The 19,512-nt window shown below is 41.4% G+C and overlaps 1 protein-coding gene across 12 annotated transcripts in view; it reads right to left on the reverse strand.

The window, feature by feature from the left end:
* LOC123382714 overlaps nucleotides 1-19,512 on the reverse strand; it is a 102,831-nt gene extending 83,319 nt beyond the window's left edge. For 2 of the 12 annotated variants that reach the window (XM_045048502.1, XM_045048500.1), the window contains exon 1: nucleotides 18,893-19,495. In XM_045048502.1, the coding sequence (XP_044904437.1) occupies nucleotides 18,893-18,957 (65 nt within the window). In that variant the 5' untranslated portion in view covers nucleotides 18,958-19,495. Of the gene's footprint in view, nucleotides 1-18,892 lie in introns of all 12 variants that reach the window. The other 10 variants (XM_045048506.1, XM_045048505.1, XM_045048503.1 and 7 more) reach the window with 9 other exon arrangements.

Genomic DNA, 19,512 nt, shown 5'->3' on the forward strand with positions numbered 1-19,512 from the left:
TACACAGAATAAGAAGGTTCCAGAAATATCCCTTTTATCCCATGGGAACTATAATCCAACGTGTGGTAGATTCCATATTTGTTGAGTCAGCCTCTCCATCAGTCCCAAAACACTGGGAGTATTTAAAAATAGTCCCCTAGTTATAGATTCCTACAGTGTTCTTAGGAATGAATCCAGAAGAAAGGGTCATCCAGCCCAAACCTGTTCTACTGCTTGAGCCCCACCTTTACCCGCAAAAGGTAACCACGCACCCCCATAGGCTCTATGCTGCCGGAAGATCTGCATGGTCGACAAGCCTTTTGTGCACTTTCTTTCCCTTGTGGCAGAGCCATCAGACAAAAACACAAGCGCAAACATCACCCTGGAGAACGAGACAGTCAAACTAGCAGCCTAAAGGCCGCTCAAACTGTGGCCCATCTGGACCAGTTTGTATTCAATGAAAACATTTTATAAAAGGGACTCCAGGTGTGTCAAGCACCTGGGCTAATAGGAAGTGGGGAGCAAACAAATGAAATGAGTTGCATCTAGTCCTTCCCAATCAGATAGTCTTTCAGAAAGTGAAAGAGAATCGTTTACATTAAAGAACTTAACAGAGTGCTCTTATGTACCCCTACCCACCTGTAAACTCTAAATCCCCCACATTCACATATTAAGGCACAAGAGGTATTGGGAATGTAACTAAGAAAACATGCATCACATTTGTCTCCTAGTCCTCACAACACTCAGCAGAAAGCTAGGCAAAAAAAAAAAAAAAAAAAAAAAAAGATGCTCCATAAATACTAATCAATTGATTAATTAATTGATCAATTAATCACTCTTGCAAAGTTCTTATTATCCAAGAGAAGCTGGACTTATACCCTGAACACTTTGTTCCTGTTTTACCCCAGGAGATTATTTTCTATTTCAAAGGAGACTCACAGTTTAAACTGGCCTATGAAAAATGAACCAAAACAGACTGGCAAGTATTTCTTACATTCTATTCCACCCACAAAATTTGCATTATGTCTGTTGATATTTGTCAAATGCCACCGGGCCCTTTCTATCATCCTCTCTCCCACAGAACAGTCTGAAACTAGGTGTATCTGCTCTCTGCTACCCAATAATTATGAATTTTATGGAGACTTTTCAAGGGAATAAGAATGATAGGCAAAACACATTTCATCTAAGCCCACCAAATGATTGCTTTTTCAGGTCTGATGCTTGACTTGTTTAAGATAAAAGCCCATGCTTAATCTCATCACTAAAAATTACGAGGATCGCATAACATATACCATTAAACCCATGGGTCTATCCTGAGAAATTATTAACACCCAGAATCTGCTACTTAAAATGCTTATGTCTGAGTTGACTAGATATGTTTAAAGTAGAAAAACTATCCAGTGTGCATCTGGTTAAGAATTTGGAGCAAAGATCCCTCCTTCTCATACTTACACAGAAAATGAAAGTGATACTTAATTATCAAAATAAAACCTTCTGAATCTACATGTGTCAAATAACTTCCCCCTTTTTTGTTATTTTCAATCCCCCAAGGAATAGAACTGAAAGAGACCTTTTTGGTGTTGGTTCAAAGAAACTAAAGTATTTTTCTGTTCAGAATAAGTAATTTCTTAAGGTAGTTTATACAGTATATAAACAATGACACAACATATAAAATAAAATACTAATCACAGTTTGGGAGATTAGATTCGATTTAAAGTATGTGCTTTTGATTCAATCAATAATCAAGCTGTGTGCCTTTCTGGCATGGTACTCTCTAACAAAAGTGTACCAAAGGTTGTCTTTCTTTTTTACTATGGTCTTTTTTTCAAACGTTTATTTATTTGAGAGAGAGAGAGAGAGACAGACAGAGAGAGAGAGAGAACAAGAGGAGGAGGGGCATAGAGAGAGGGAGACGGAGGATCCCAAGCAGGCTCTGCACTGAGAGTGGAGAACCTGATGCGGGGCACCAACCACCAGCCATGAGATCATGACTTCAGCTGAAGTTGCAGGGTTAACCAACTGAGCCGACCAGGCACCCCCCCCAAATGTTGTCTTTCAGTGTTATGTGACCTTAGAATCCAGGACTGCTCATTCCATCTTGGTCTACTCCTCCAGGAGTATTTTAAGGTGGTTTGATGGGACACATACCCACACTCTATCCAAACCAAAGCAAGGTTACTGATGGGCTTTCACATTACACGTTTTACCTTTGAAAGTTCTTTGGTCAGGAAAATGGGACAGCTACAGGGTGGTGTTTATGCTGCCACCTCTTGGCTTTATGAGGAAATACATCACAAGGAGAGGAAGGAAGGACTGTTGCTTTGTTGCCTTCATGTTGCATTTACATTAGGGTCAGTCAATCCTTCTTAAATGTGGGGAGAAGAACTCACAGACCCTTTGGAGAATATTACACAATCCCTGGACCCTTTCTCTGGAAAAAGTCCATACACAAAAAACTGCTGTAGACAAATCTGGACAACGTGAGGCCCATCCATGTATCCCTTTCTAGACTACAGATTCAGTAGAGCAACCTCATTTTCTTGAGCCATGACAAAAATTCTGTGAAATGGGAGAAAGTGAACACACTGAGAGGATGATTCGAATGCAAGATTCAGAGGAAAAATTTTGACATCAAATTATTTTTAGTTCAAAATTGGTAAGTAGTGGGGCACCTGGATGGCTCAGTCTGTTGACCCTCCGACTTCGGCTCAGGTCATGATCTCACAGTTCATGAGTTCGAGCCCCGTGCCAGGCTCTGTGCTGACAGCTCAGAGTCTGGAGCCTGCTTCAGATTCTGTGTCTCCCTCTCTCTCTGCTCTTCCCCCGCTCATGCTGTGTGTGTGTGTGTCTCTCTCTCTCTCCTTCAAAATAAATGAATAAATAAATAAATAAATAAATACATTTAAAAAAAAGTTAATCAATGGGAAGTACTCTCTGGGAATTCTGGGAGGGGAGGGTGGGAATCCAAAAGAAACCTTATGCTTTTGACTCCTCCATTGTGTGTGTATGTGTGTGTTTTATTTCTTTTCAGAGAAAGAGAGAGAGAGAGAGAGAGAGAGAGAGAGAGCATGAATGAGGGAAGGGCAGAGAGAGGGTGAGAGAGAGAAACCCAAGCAGGCAGAGCAGACACAGGGTTCAATCTCACCACCTAGAGATCATGACCTGGGCTGAAACCAAGAGTCCGACCCTTAACCAACCAACTGAGCCACCCAAGCATCCGGACACCTCCATAGTTGATATCTTAAATCTTCCCCCAGCTGAGTTTGGGGTCAGATAGGTGGTCAGGTATGCATAGTCTGTCTATTTGTTTAGTTTCTAGAAATGTGTTCTGTGTTTCTACAAATATTTCTGCAGCACGAGTTGCATAGAGTAGTCAGCTGCCTCTGAGTTGTTCTGAACATATCTCAGTGCTCTCCAGATCTGGAGGCCTCCCCAGCCCTTCTCCAAATGAAGCCATTCCTCCCATTTCCTACCTAAGGAAGAAAGACTGGCCGAGCATCTGAGAAGCTGCTTGAACTAATCCACTCGGTCTTGCTCCCTAATGGGCTGATTGGCAGACACCTAAAGAGATATTGATTGGGTCAGTCAGTCCAACACACTGGCTTTTTTACCCGTCAGTGTGACCAAGGTATTAACCCAGGAGCGCTTGGAACCCTATACACTTTCCCTCCGTGAAATCAACACTCCCTTTATGAGTTCCGCTTGCCTCTGCGGCACACTTAGGGGGTAAGCAATTTTTCACATCTCTAGCGACAGAACCTGATCTCTCAGTCCACCTAGAGGAACAAGAAGTTCTCCCATTCAGCTTTTTGTTCTCATTGAGTTTGATTTTTATCTTTGCATTGCTACTCTCGTATAGTATATTATTCCACCAACACGCAATTTTTTATCTTGAAGAATAAATGCTCATTATTTTATGGGGGAAAAAGTTTCCCCAGTGCACTGCAAGTGTTAGTAACCAGCTAACAGCACTTTGACAGACTCCTAACTGATGAAGCAGTGAGGCTAATCGTGTTACTGCTACCCAGTTCTGGGTTGCTTCAGGAGTTTTTACGTTTTATTAATGTAATAAAATGTAGCTTTTACAGTTATCTACAGTATGTAATTACAAATGCATGTTATTGGTATTATCAGTGTGATGCTTGAGTTTCTTTTCCATTAATAGAAACTCTGTATTTTATACATTAATTACACAAAGAATTAATGATGGCTTATACAAGTCTGTCTACAAGTAGACATTTTAGAAGCAATTATACTCATAGCAGAGTAGTCCTCTCTTTAGTAATAGGCTTTGTTCCAAAAGATGATTTTAAATGCATTTGTTCATAAAGTGGTGCTATACAAGGAATAAAATGAACGCATTCATAAAAAACTCAGTTTCATAAGAGAACAGTTGTCATGTTGGACATGGCATCAGTTCTTGTAAAATTTCATCCAAAGACATTTACCTTTTGGCTTTATTCTTCGCATCACTGAAAATGGCGGTAACAAAAACTCCAAACTCAACTTGTCCAGAATGAAACCACCATGGTGTTCTGCGAATGTTCCTATCACAGGGGATGGCCCCACCATCATCTAGCTCCAAAAACCAAGACCCAGGGGTCATTCATTGTGTCCTTTCGAATCCGATACCAAGCTTTGCCGATGTTGCTTCCTAAGTATCTGTTGAGTCTGTTCACTTCTTCCCACACCACTGTCACACCCTGGTTTGAGCTGTGTCACATCTTACCCGGGGCTCTGCCATGACCCCCACATCCACATCAAGATCTCAAACTCATCTTCCATGTCGCAGCAAGAAGATTATGTGAAACTCAAATCATGCCTCCCTCTCCACACTGGAAACACTTACCTTCTTTGATTGGAAACTCCTTTCCAACAAAATCCTTGTCCACCATTTAAAAAATGTATTTCTCCCTTTATTTTCATCAGAATCATCTGCCTTTCCTTACTAGAACTTTAAACTTGCTGGCTGTTTCTGCCCTTCTAGGTCATAAAATGCTTAATAATGTTACAAATCCCCAGTACAGATCGTCTCTGAAAGTCAACAACATTAAGGTTCCAGTCCAGACTTTTTAAACTAAATTATGGGGGTAATTGAAATTGCAATAAAAAAATTTTGGTTTACTGAAGGTGAATAAACTTCTAGAACATTTCCACTCACAGAAATGGAATGGACCTCATCAGGCTCATGAAATCTGAAGGGAAAAACAGGTGGACACCCTTATTTCAGAATCAGGAAGAAAGACAGAGAAGGAGGCCACCGGTATTTATTGGGCGGTGGCTGGGTGTCAGCCAGCCGCCATGCTAGACATTTGCGAGCAGGTTATTTCATCTAATTCACACACTAGCCCAGCCACCTCAGTCTTACCTTCATGTGACAGATTAAAAATGATGTTAAGAAGGTTCACATATTTTTTTAAATTTATTTTTATTTATTTTGAAAGAGAGAGTGAGGAAGTGGGGGCGGGACACAGAGAGAGAGACAGAGGGAGAGAGAGAATCCCAAGCAGGCTCCGCACTGTCAGCACAGAACCCCATGGGGGGAAGGGGGGCGAGGATCAGTCTCACAGTGTAAGATCATGACCTGAGCCGAAATCAAGAGTCGGACACTCAACCGAATGAGCCACCCAGGTGCCCCAAGAAGGTCCACATCTTTTACTAAAGGTACTAAAGGTACAGCTATTCTCTGGCAGAATTAATATCTGAACCCCAGGCTGACATTCAAATGCATATTTCTTCATAATAGAGAATGACCCTGTGGAGACTCTGTCCCCACCTCTGCTCCAGAAGGTAGTTCTTCACAATGGAATGACTTCCAAATCCCTTACCTACCGTATGCTGTAATTACTGTTTATTTTCTATCCACACTTCCCTTCTCTCTTACCTTCTAGAATGCTAAATTGATCTCACTTCTAATTTTTGTTACCTGACGCACAGTCACCTTCTTTCCTAGCCTCGTTCTCTTTCTGGTGACCTCCACCAGCCAAGGACACATTTTCCAGGCTGGGGCTACCCCAGCCCTCTGGAAATCCGCGGCGCGCTCTCTGACCCTTCCCAGGATGTTCAGGGCCCCTCTTGGATCTTGACATTTAACATAAAAACCATGGATAAAACACACGTAGAACTTGGGTTTGGATTGCTGGTACCTGTATAGTGATTACTTAACAACCTTCATACTCCAGAGCTGAGCTCACAGCGATGATGATAAATGACACCAACGTAATGACCACAGTAATTCACTGTCCTGTTTAAAGATATTATTTAGCCAAGTCAAGGTTAAAACCAGGTAATGGAACAAATGAAGGGGTGATATTACAGCACCTCCATAAGACTTGGTGTATATATACCACAACTACTAACAGACATCTCTCTATGTCATATTCATCTAAATTAAAAAAAGGGTTTTTCTTTGTTGCAGCTTTAAAATATCTCAGGAGCGACTGCTTGAAACCTTGTGAAAACTTCTTCAGAACTTTTAGCCCATACAATCTTTACTTTTTCTATTTACTTTTGACATTTCTGACCGTAGAAACTAAGACTGGGAACACAACCTTTCTCATGACTAAAAACAGAATCCCACAAGAGTCTACCCGTTGTAGCCCTATGCTATCACGTAATTCACATTTGTCGAGGGAAAAGAGTTCACTTAGACCTTTTTTAAAAGAAGCGGTAGTTAGAAGGTTCGCTGACGTGAGCCTCGCCCTGACTTGGTCCTGCTGTGCACACCCGCCTGCCCGCCCCGGAGGAGGAGGCAAGACAGCCCCAGCCCCTTGTCACGCGTTTGCATCCTGTGTTTTTAAAGGGCAAGAATGTGAAAAGTGAAAAGTTTATTCTGAGATGAGCAGGAAGCTCTAGTTAACCTGCCCTCTTTGCAATTCTTCTGGATTTGGAATGAAGGGCAAGTAGGCACGGCGCTTTTAAGAGCTTCACAATCTCCCATCTGGCGACACAGGATGTTTGCAAATTCCGGGAGGGGAGGGTTACTGTACTCAACCCACACCCTCTGCTGCCGATCCACACCATTTATTAGTTGTGATTTCATGTAATTCATGCATAACCACAGAGGTGAAAGAAATAATTTCACAATCTGCATGTCGCCTCAATTTTCAAATTCCTGTAGGTCAAAAGCAATCACCAGCCAGGCTTTCGGCACTCTGACATATTTATTCTTCCTCTTCAGATTCGAGCCATTCCAAAAGGTGAACAAAAAATACAGCAAAAGCAGCCGGCTTGTCTGCAGTATTTACATGCTTTACATACCTTGAAAATATGTAGCTTATTAATGACTGATTTTCCAACCTCCTCAATAAGCTTTTTTATTAGCATGACATTCCCTAACTGACAAGTGTCAAACCATCTCACACCGTGCGCGTCCCCTTTATGGTATTTAATACAAAGACAGAACAGTATTTATATCCCTCGCAATAAGAGAACGGATTGTTTTAAGGCTATACGGCCTGGATGTGATCAAGAAAGAAGGAACCTTACAAAATGATAAATATTTTCATTAAAAAACTTTAAAACTAAAAGTTCAAAGATATGTTCTCCTCTCTTATTTCTTGTCAAAACATGACTTAAGACCCAAAACTAATCTACTTTCAATTTTATTCCATATTTCAGCGCTGTCATAGTACTCAGCAGAGAGTATTGGAATACGATCATTTTTTATTTTGTTGATGTTACCGACAGCTTTATTTCACAAAGCAATCTTATACTATGTCTACCAGTGGCAGGGCACAGAGGTCAAATAGTCTATCCTTACAGGTGGAGAGCTTATTAAATGGCACGTCTATTAAACCCGATGGACAACATAAAGAAACATTCCAGCAAAATACTTTTAACATAGTTCAATGAAGATATGGCTCAAAAGGGTAGTAAATAATTTAAACAGAGACCAGTAGGGAATTTGTTATACTTTTTACTAGCATCTTCAAAATTATATTTCAAACAAAGTGGTTACAATAGAGAAAAACACAAAAGCTGCAGAGAAAGGCCCAAGTTCTGTGGCAAATTGCTAAGAAGCGTGGATACTTCAATGCAAATCCAAACGTTAATAAATCCACGGTTCTACTGCAAGTTCATTTAAAATAATCTGGGCGTAAACGGCACATAATTGTGAACTCATGTGAAATTATTTTCGGAAGTAATCTTTCCGACGGTCGCTCTTACTGTTGTTTTGAAAAACAGTTGATTTTCCAGTTCCGTGTCTAACTACCTCACATCTGAGAGGAAAAACCGCTTCAGAAGAAGAGAGTCAAAACAATAAGGAGAATATGTGTTTAAATATTACGTAATATTTGGTGTGAAAATCTTATATGACTACAAAGGATTTAGGGGAAAAAGGCATTTGTTAATGCCTGGCTGGGGTTTTCTTTTCCGATGTTTCTGATAACTCTTCCATCATCCGCTATGAAACCTATCAGCCCTTTAATCACAGTTTTGCCTCCTGTATACGATTAACCGTATTTACAAAAAGGAAGAAAGAAGTGAAATCCACGAAAGAGAACGCGATTTCTTACTCTTACGTGCAAGGTGTGGTTTTCCACCAAAATAACAAACTGAATCACTACTTTTAATAAGTTTATCGTGCATACTGTATCTCTTCATCTTGAGATTGGGTACCTAGGCTGTCGCCAGGAATCTAAAGTACTTGATTAAGGGTTATTAGTAGGTTTTCTGGTAGGATAATTAATAAGCTACAGAAACATAAACCGTGAGTTGTTAAAGTGGACAATTACCTTTCCTCACAGCATCGCCCGAAATGCACTGTCCTTGCTGCGGCACACGGTAAATCATCTGCCTAAATGTATTTGCACCCAATCATTTTTTAAAGTCACAATCTTTGTAGTGTCAACTTGTCAAGGGTCAAAGGGAAGAACAGGCAAGATTCCCAAATCAATCTGCTTGTAGAAACTGTCTCATTTCATTTCAAATTACCTGCTGTGGTTGAAGCAGGCTATGGACAAACTGCCTTCCTCCATAAACCATGGCAGCCCAGGTCGAACTTACGTGATCATTCATAAGGGGCACGTCATGCCGGTTCTGTCATTAACTACTTTTAAACGGCTGTGCAGGGTTAAGTGATCTTGCAGGTCAGCCGCAGATATAAATACTGTTTGGACAGTTTAATGTCAAGAGACAACTCCTCTGGGATTAAAACTGTGTAACCCAATAGAACAGTTGTCGATACCAGGATTAAGGTACTTTGGTATTGTTACCTGGAGTCGCAGCTTTACATATGTTTTTTTGGTAAGTGACCCTGTAGGGGACTCTGAATGTCGTCCATCTACATCTTGCAGCTCCTAGACAGTGTTCTGAGAATATTAAAAATAACTTCAGGCATTCAAAGGGCCACCCTGCCAGTAGGTGTTTGTCTTCGGGAGGCCGACCAGAACACAAGGGCACTGCGGGTGTGGGCAGACTGGCTGCAGCCCCAGAGCCTTGGGCTTCCAGGACTCAAGGCCCTCTGGGATCTTGGAGATCTGATGCTGTCCACAGAATCACGATGGTTGGGTACAATAACTTGTGCGCAAAAGCACCCTGACCTAAGAAGTAAGACCGAAATGATGACCTCATTGCCTTTGTAGAGCTCATTCCTTGAGGCAAACACTCTAATATCTAAAGATAACAAACACTGGTGGTTACCCAGGGCTCCGAATCTCCAGGGCACTGTGCTAAGCCCTTTGCACGCATGATCTCATTTATATCTCACAACAACCCAATGAGAAATCTATTTTAGCCTCACTTCACAGGTGAGAAAGCTGTGGACCACAGCTAGTAACAATTTGCCCCCAGGTTACACAGCTGGTGATGATGGAGAATAGGAACAAACATTGGGTCTGATTCTAGAACTGGCACTCTCAGCTACCTCCACTATAATTATGCCTCCTGTGAGAAATTGTACTCGCTTCACTTATAAAGTATTTATAATATACACTGGCTTGGCTTTCTTTAACATGCATTAGCTGTATGTGAAAACAGCCTGAATCATTAAAAGAGTTGCTAAGTCACTTGGAGAGCCAGAGTGAGTTAAATCCAACTGATATACAAATACCTCTGTGTTTGTATAAAGACCTTCTAGAGGGTATGTGAGCATAGATAATTTGAAGGAAATCTATTTCAAAATCCTCAGTGTCCATATGTTTTCCTTCCTAAAATTGATCCGCCCAAGAACAGATCATGTCAAATCTAAGTTTCTACCACCACTCACAACTGCATCTCTCCAACCTCACTTAAAGGTCACCTTTCTCCCACCTTAGACTCTCACTCTGTGCCCCTCCCCCTCAGGGAGAAATCCCCAAGCAACCAAAAACTGTCAGGGCCCTGAAGTTTTCTCCCCAAATCACCCAGTGAAGAAATGCATTTCAACCAAAAGGTTTCTGTGTCTAAAACTCAGCTACCAAATATAACATATTTATGGTGTCTGATCAATTTCTAATGCTACCTCAATATTCAGGGAGGAAAATGTTAACCTTTAGAAACCTATAGTCACAGGATGTTTGAAAAAAAATTCAATTCACATATATAGTCTTTCTTTTTAACTTTATTTATTTTGAGAGAGAGAGAGAGAGAAAGTGAGCAGGGGGAGGGGAGAGAGAGAGGGAGAGAGAGAGAGAGAGAGAGAGAGAGAAAGAGAGAGAGAGAGAGAGAGAGAGAATCTCAAGCAGGCTCCACATTGTCAGCACAGAGCCCGATGTGGGGCTCAAACCCACAAAGCAGGAGATCATGACCTTAGCTGAAATCAAGAGTTGGATGCTTAACCCACCTGAGCTACCCAGGCACCCTCATATGCTCAGTTTTATAGCAGAAAATTGTATGGCAATTTTAAGGCTTTCAAACATAAAGGTATTCCATCAGGATAAAATTCTTTGGGAGAAAGAGACAGAAATACAATTTCGAGAAGGAAAAAACAATTTTATAGAGGGGTTTATGTATATTTTAAATGTATGCTAGTTTGGGACACCTGGTCAAGCGTCCGACTTCGGCCCAGGTCATGCTCTCTCTGTGCATGAGTTTGAGCCCCGCATTGGGCTCTGTGCTGACAGCTCAGAGCTCGGAGCCTGCTTTGGATTCTACGTCTCCCTCTCTCTCTGCCTCTCCCCTGTTTGTGCTCTCTCTCTCTCAAAAATAAATAAACATTTGAAAAAAATAAATGGATGCTAGTGAGTATAAAATAATCGTATGATATTCATATTCATTTGGATACATTTAAACCAAAGTTTCTCAACCTTAGCACTGTTGACATTTTGGGTGAGATAATTCTTTGTTATGATGTTGAGCAGTATCCCTAGCCTACACACACACACACACACACACACACATACATTCTTTGTTATGATGTTGAGCAGTATCCCTAGCCTACACACACACACACACACACACACACACACACACACACAGAGTTGTGCCCATTGCCCGAGTGTCTCCTGGGGGTGCAAAATTGCTCCTGGTGGAGAACGCTTACCCAAGGGATATGAGAGACTTATCCTACATTTTCAAAATTTAATATTTAAACTTATGATGGAAAATGTTAGGTGTCCACTAAAAATCATGCAAAATTGGTTTTAGAAGTATATATGGGCAAACACATTTCAAGGCCATTGAGTTAAATAGAAATAAAAGCATTCATGGCAATTGTGGTGCAAGCAGATAAAACCTCAGCTGGGGCTCGTCTCTCCACCTCGTCTGCTGGGATGACTGAGACCCACGGAATCTGAAGACCTGGAACCGGACTGTCACAAAGGCAGTGTCAATATCACATTTGAGCGTGGTGACTGTAAACCACTGGTTTAAAAGAAGCAGAAATAAGAATGAATGTGTGTTATTCTTCAGTAATTTTGAAGTCACATCTTCTAAATAATAAGCATAAATAGAGAAGGCCAAATTCAGAAGATATTAAGACCAAAAGGTCACAGATCACATTGTTTTTTTAATCTGTCATAGTTCTGTGTAACATATTTATGTGTGTTTAAAGTGAACTCACAAATTTATTTTATTATAATCATCTCTCTTGATACAAACTTAGGAGTCTGGAGAAAGGGTAGAGCTCATGGGACCTCAGTTTCCTGCCGGCTTGATGTTGCATCATGAACCATTTTAGAAGCCAGGCTGTAGAAGTGACCAAACCACCTATTGGACTGTGACAGGAAAACTATAGCCCTTAAAAAAAATCAATGGTAATAATCACGTTATCTTCTATTAACTACACTGTCACTTAGATACATCAATTGTACAATATCAGATATTTTCAATTATGATCCTCAAGTATCATCTAAATGTCAAAGTGCAAGTTCCAACCTTTTTATTGGATATCTTTAATGATTTTTTTTAAACAACTCATCCAAGCCCAAAATAGAAAAAGTTCATAATAGCAAAACTGGGAAATGCAGATAGGGAAAAGCGAGAAAACAAAATTATCCAGAGGCTCATCACCCAGAATTAACAAAACTATAATTTTATTGTACGTGTTCTTTTGAAACTCTGTATATTAGGGCACCTTGGTGGCTCAGTCGGTTAAGTGTCCGACTTTGGCTCGGGTCATGATCTCATAGTGTGTGAGTTCAAGCCCCGCATCGGGTTCTTTGCTGTCAGTACAGAGCCCACTTTGGATCCTCTGTCCCCACCTCCCTCTACCCCTTCCCTACTCGCATTCTCTCTCTCGTTCTCTCAAAAATAAATAAACATTAAAAAAAAAGAAAAGAAAACTATGAAACTCTGCATATTAAAATTGGCAACTCTGGCTCTGTACCAATTCCTGTTTTTCACTAATAAACTCTATAGATGGTCCTTTTTCTTTTACCGGTTCTCTACAGTAATAATGCCTCTAAGACATGCTGTCTCTTCCGAATTTACCAAGCTCTGCGGTAGGTGGGGGCATGCATTATCATTCCAGTTTTATACGTGAGAAAGCAGAGGCCCAAAAAGTTAGGTGACACAAACCCAAGTCCAGTGCTCTTTCCTTTGAACCACACAGCCTCCAAAAACAAAAGTAGCAACAGTGGTTCAAGCATGCCAAATATTCATTTTTGGCTGAGCCGCCAATGTGAGAAGAGTTTCATACAGTTGATCTTATTTAAGACGGCCAGCTAGCCAAGTATGCATTTGATACATGAATCTTTAAAAGGAAAAAAAAGTCAGGAGGCTCCATCCTTGGATGTTCAAAACAATCTTTCTGCGAAGTGCTAGCGGGCTCTAACATGCTGGAGCTTAGTTCCTGCATTAGTGAATACAAGGCAACCCTGACCTTCTGAAAATTCCCTGTCTGGCCAGGGGATTGGCAACATACAAACAAAGGCTTAAAGACAAGAAGCAGCATACTAATGAGTGATGTGTAGTACAAGGCGAGCCAAATACTCCACTGCCCAACAAGCCAAACAAAGGGACCGTCACGGTGAGGAGACATAAGGCATTCACACAGTCAGCCAGCACATATTTACCGGGCACTTGTGTGCCAGGCAGTGTTCTAGGCTCTGGGGATACAGCAGTGGTACAGACCAAGCAGCCTGGTACAGTGGACGAAGTACATCAAATACAGCATCAACTACCACCAGGCCTATGTGAACATAAATCGTGCTTTACCTCTCACTAGCCAACAAAACAAATGATATAACCTCTGAGCCTCAGTGTCCTGTTATAAAATGAAGGACATGTCTCATCCATTGCATGAAATGGGGTAATGATAGACAGGAGCCCAACAAATGTTATTAATGGAAGCTAGTGACAAAGAGCGCATTAATGTTCAGGGAGTACGCTAGTCACATCACATGCATAGGTCATTTAATTCTCAGTACAATTTGAGCACTTTTAGATGGTGAAACTGAGGTACAGAAACTTGTCCAAGCACATACAACTATCAATGGTCAGAGCCAATATTCAAATCCAGGTAATTTGTCTCCAGAGCTGGTGCTGACAAGACCCAAAACTATACCACTCCTCGTCTCTCCTCCCTTCTCATGCAATTTTCAGTCCAAGTTCTAAAGGTGAGGAAGGAAGAGTCTGAAGGACACCCAAGATGTTTACACACCTCCCTCCAGATCCCATGTCCAGGCGCTTGCACCTAATGCTTGCTCTCCGCTTGCCATTCATAGCTTTCTTCTGTCTGTTGTTTCTGAACAGGTTCTCCACATTTGAGTTACCCCAACCCTTTTCTCACCACCTAGCAGAGCTAGAGTTCTCAACTAAACCAGTGAGTTCATCAGTACTTGAATCCCTGCTGTTTCTGTTCCAAGAACGCAAGGTATAGTGCCCATGTAAGAAGAGCCAAACTGCAAGTCAATGCCTGTCATTCTTTTATTATGAAATTGGGTGCATATTAAGTCAGAATCCCTACTTTTTCTACACACAGGATCTTAATAATTATGCATGGTACACATCTCTCCCAGTCAGCTGTCCCTCTGAGCTTCAGTTTCAGGAGATGACAGGTTGTTTCTTAGAGATAGGCTTCCCCAAGGCTTTCCAAGTGAATCTGAAAGATGCTTCAAAGCTTGGGTAATCCCATAATTTATTCTCCAAACCTGACACTATAGAGAGCAAAAGTGGAGTGCTAGTAATAATTATACAGTCTAAACTGGGGCTGTCCTGGGCAAACCAGAATGCACAGTTATTGCCCTGCTCTACTGTTTCTGAATGGGCTCCTTTCCAGGAACCCTCCACTCCCTGTTCAGTGGAAGGGTGGGTCAGCTTCAGTGATGGTTAAACATTCCATTTACCACACACCTGCATCACATATTCCCCAACTGGCTTGACCTAGTTTGAGTGCTCAACCTTGATCCAATCACTGTGGCCAGGAAATGGCATGTGAAAGACTGGCTTAGCCAAGTTTAGAGTAGAGTCTCTTCAACATGGGAAGGGTAGCTGACCATTCCCACTATATCAGATAGACTCTGAAGGTGGTCACCATGAATCCATCTTCTGGTGTCATGCATAATACCTTCCCTTTGAGAAAAGCACAACTTGTGACTTGCTTCTAACTAACAGAACATGGTAAAGGTGACAGGGCAACCATAATTATGGCTGATAAGATAGTAGCACCTGTCTTGCTGAAGTCTTTTCTCTCCCTTGATGGCTTGATAGAGCTAGCAGCCAGGATGAGGGCCTGTCTGGCAAGGAATTGATAGTGACCTTAGGATTCTGACTCCAATTACAATGTGTAGGTTTTTTCCCCCACACTAAGCAATTCTCCAACCAGCTGGGTGTCCTACAATTCAGCTCAATTCTGACACTGCATATCTGGAGATAGTGTCAGATCCCATAGGTTAAGGGCTCTGTCCTACAAAATTGCTCCCTACTCCCCACTTTAGATACCAATTGCAAGTCCAGGTTGTCACTTGTCACTTGTCACTAACAAGCTATAGATGGGAGGTTTTGCTAACCTTCTCTTTGCATTTAATTAATTTGCTAGAGTGGCTCACAGAACTCAGAGAATATTTTACTTACTATATTTATTATAAAAGGATATAATTTAGGAATGGCCAGATGGAAGAGACTATGGGAAAAGGGGTGGAGCCTCCATCCTCTCTCCCAGCATGCTACCCTCCTGAATCTCCACATATTCACCAACTTGAAAGCTCTCTGAACCCCATCCTTTTGAGTTTTCGTGGAAGCTTCATTAAAGAGTCATGACTAATTAAGTCATTGGCCATTGGCAATTGATGGATTCAAGCTCCAGCCCCTCTCCTTTCCTAGGAGGTCAGAGGGTGGGACTAAAGGTTTCAAAACTCTAATCACACATCTGGGTCCCCTGGAAATCAGCCCCATCCTTAGGTGTAGTCTAAAAATCACCTCAGGGGCACAGTTGGTTAAGTGTCTGACTCTTGATTTCGGCTCAGGTCATGATTTCACGGTCATGAGATTGAGACCCACATTGGGCTCCATGCTGGGTGCAGAGTCTGCTTAAGATTCTCTCTCTCCCTCTCTGTTTGCCTCTCCCCTGCTTGTGTTCTCTCTAAATAATAATAATAATAATAGTCACTTCACAACAATAGACATCTTTATGGCTTTCATCACTTAGGAAATTGCAATGTTTGTAGGAACTCTATGCCAAGAACAGGGATTAAAACCAAATATTTATTTGTTATTATAAATCACAATCTCACAAACTGTTAGAAACTGAGGCTAGTTTCCAAACAATAATTGGCAAGAAAACCAGACCCTCGGTCCAGCAACTGGCAAGAACTTTGGCCCCTAGGAACTGGGGCTGGCCTCAGACAATAATCAACAACCTGCAAGGAACTACATTCTGCCAACAACCATGCTAATTTGAAAGCAGATACTTTCCCAGTCAAGTCTCAGATGAGAACACAGCCCCAGCCCACACTTTGCAGCCTTTTGCAGAATCCAGCTAAGCTGGGCCTGGACTCTTAACCCACAGAAACTGTGAGACATGTTTTCTGAGACACTAAGTTTGCGGTAATATTGTCATGCAGCAATAGATAACTAATGTATCCACAAAAGTAAAAATAGAGCACTGTGTCACAGAAGTGGGGAAGGGATGTTGGATGACAAAAACAACAATGTCCAGCATGATTACAAATAATGACTAAATATTTGGTATTTCTGTTTGCTGTTTCCCTCAACAGAGCATAAATAGCAAATTATTTGTGTTGTAGGTTATTAGAAAATAAATTTACTTAACCGTTATATTTTATCACCAAAAACACTTGTTAGGAAATAACCCAAATATTTACCTTAAATACATACAATTTTCAATTGTCAACTGTACCTCAATAAATATGGGAAAAAATAATCTTTGATTTCCAACCACTCATCCCAGCAAAATTATAGTGGCCATCTAATAACTGTCTGCAGTTAAAACTGATTGCAATCAGGGGCATCCAGGTGGCTCAGTCGGTTGAACATCTGACTTTGGCTCAGGTAATGAGCTCATGGTTTGTGAGTTTGAGCCCCACATCAAGCTCTGTGCTGACAGCTCAGAGCCTGGAGTCTGCTTTGAATCCTGTGTCTCCCTCTCTCTCTGCCCCTCCCCAGCTCATGATGTCTCTCTCTCTCTCTCTCTCTCTCTCTCAAAAATAAATTTAAAAAAAATTAAAAAAAACTGCAATCAGTATTTTATGGTTCAATAAGATTAATTGAAAAGAAAGAAAATGGAAAAGGACATACCATAATAAAATTTTAAACTAATTAAATAACAATTCATATATTATTAAAAGTAATCTGTATTATTAGAGTACATGTTGACTTGTTCCAGTAAAACACAATATTTTAAGGAATAAGAGTTCCAATTTATATACAGGTATATCTATATACCTATATCTATATATCTATATTTATTTATTTATATATACCTATATATTTATATATACCTATATAAATATAAATATGTATATGTATCACAAATCATAAATCCACTTGATGTATTTTTAAGTTTGATGAACTTTTAAAGGTAAAAATAAGCATGTAACCACCAGCCTCATTATGGCCAATCAGATACAATCTACATAAATACCCAGAAGTGAACAAAAGCCTATTAATATAGACGTTTGAAGTAGAGAGCCTTCTTTCCTCTCTGGCAACCCTAGATATTACATGGACATGAATTATTACATATATCAACTCAAAGGTAATTTTCCAAGAAGGACGGGAAGGTGAAAATAAAAGAGAAAATAACTGGAATACATATAGGATTTATTGATTTTGTTAATTTATTACTATTTATATATAATATTTATTAATATATGTAAAATATATATTCATCTCCTAACTATATCAGCTCATATGTGTACACATATAGGCAAGCCCATACACATATATTAAAAACAGGAAAGAAATACACCAAACTTGTAACATTGATTATCTTTTGGGAGTAGGATTGCTGTTTCTTTATTCTCCTCCTAATTTAAGCTACTGTTATGTACTCAGAGGTCCTGCCCCAGGACATTAGACAGTGCTGTCTATCACATTCAGCAGGATGAATGGGGAGGGGGCGAGACAAACTGTGGAAGTAAACAGAGGAGAAGGTTGCCATCCCACGTTCAGGAGCATCTTGGTGTGAGCCTGAACAGGAAGGGGAAGGAGAAGGAAGGGTGTTCCAGACAAATCTAGTCCCCCCTCAATCTAGAGAAGGAAGGAATCCAGACTGACACCAGGAAGCCCATGCGTGGAGGGTCCCAAAAACCAAACTACACTTCAGGGAGTGGTGTGAACCCAAGGGGAGGGGACAAACTAGAGCAAAGCAGAGAAGAGAATATGATTAAAGACGTCACTCTACAGCCATAAAATGCAATGATGCCGTAACTGTGCTTTCAACAGATGGTTAATGGCATGTAAAAATATTCGCAATTTAATATTAAAGGCAGAGTTACTTAAAGAATATTATCTTATTTTATACAAAGAATACACAGACTGGAACAATTCTCTATGTTAATAGTTGTTACCCCTGGGAGGCAGGGTTATGGGTGATTTTTTAGTTCCTCCTGCATTTTCCAAGTTTTCTACAATGAGCATGTATTACTTTTATCATCTGGAAAAAGAAAGAAGAGAAAAGGTAAATGTTATCACACACATATACATAAAAGGCAGGGCCCTGGATTTCAGAAGGGCTGAGGTTGCTGGAACAGAAACTTAGAAATAAGATCAGAGCAAGGGTCCACCTGTGCAGCTGTAAGGGGCTCAGGGCCCCCAAGATAAGGCCCAGGCAGAGTAAGGATGAAGTTCAGCTAGGCACTACAGACGCCCAGAAGCCCAGGGGTCAGGAACTTGGATCCCTGAGGCTTGTTCAGGGGTTGGCTGTGATTCGACCCGGTTACTGACTGCCCTTCTGTGTCCGAGGACTGGGCAGGGGCCGAGCTTTTAGGTGGAGAAACGGAAAGCCAGTGCAAGGAAACGGAGAGGAATCCCTTACTCTCTTGCCACCTGGATTACTTACTGCGATCAGCCCAGCCTTCTTGGCTCCTACCTGTGTGCAGCTGCACGTTGCTGGAGAAGACTCCACGATCCCACAGATTTGGCCTCTAATTTCATGGTCCCTGGCCTCCGTGAGCCTCTCCTGCGCCACGGCGGCTTCTTCCTTCTCCTTTTCCAGCTGGGTCCTCCCAACCCATAGCTTCTTTTCAAATACCACCACTTTTTCTGACACCTTCAACAGATGGTCCTGCCATCTCCTTCTCTTCGGAACGAGGTAAGGGCCAGGATTCTCAACTCTCAGTCCCACCCCTCCAACCCACCACCCTGCAGCCCAGCGTTATCTGCATCCTCCTACCTCCCCCACCCCGCACCTTGCTGTGTGCCAGGCACCGTGTGCACGGGACATGGACACAAATTAGGCCCATTCCTGGCTGGCAGAAAACTTGCTTTCTTTTTTCCTCCCCCTTCTCTTGTCCAAGGTCAAATGTTGGATCTGGCCTTCAGAGCATCCCCTCCCAAATCCTCCAGGGCCGTGTTCTGTTAATCATCCCCCTGCCATGCCCTTGTATCTCTAATCTCCTTTTCAACTGCCTCTCCTCTGCAGCATAAAAACAGGCTCAAGAATGTCCATTCTGTTTAATTTTAAAGCATTCTCTTAGCCCTCACTCCTCT

The sequence above is a fragment of the Felis catus genome, chromosome F1, assembly GCF_018350175.1.
Source record: "Felis catus isolate Fca126 chromosome F1, F.catus_Fca126_mat1.0, whole genome shotgun sequence".
Lineage (NCBI taxonomy): Eukaryota > Metazoa > Chordata > Mammalia > Carnivora > Felidae > Felis > Felis catus.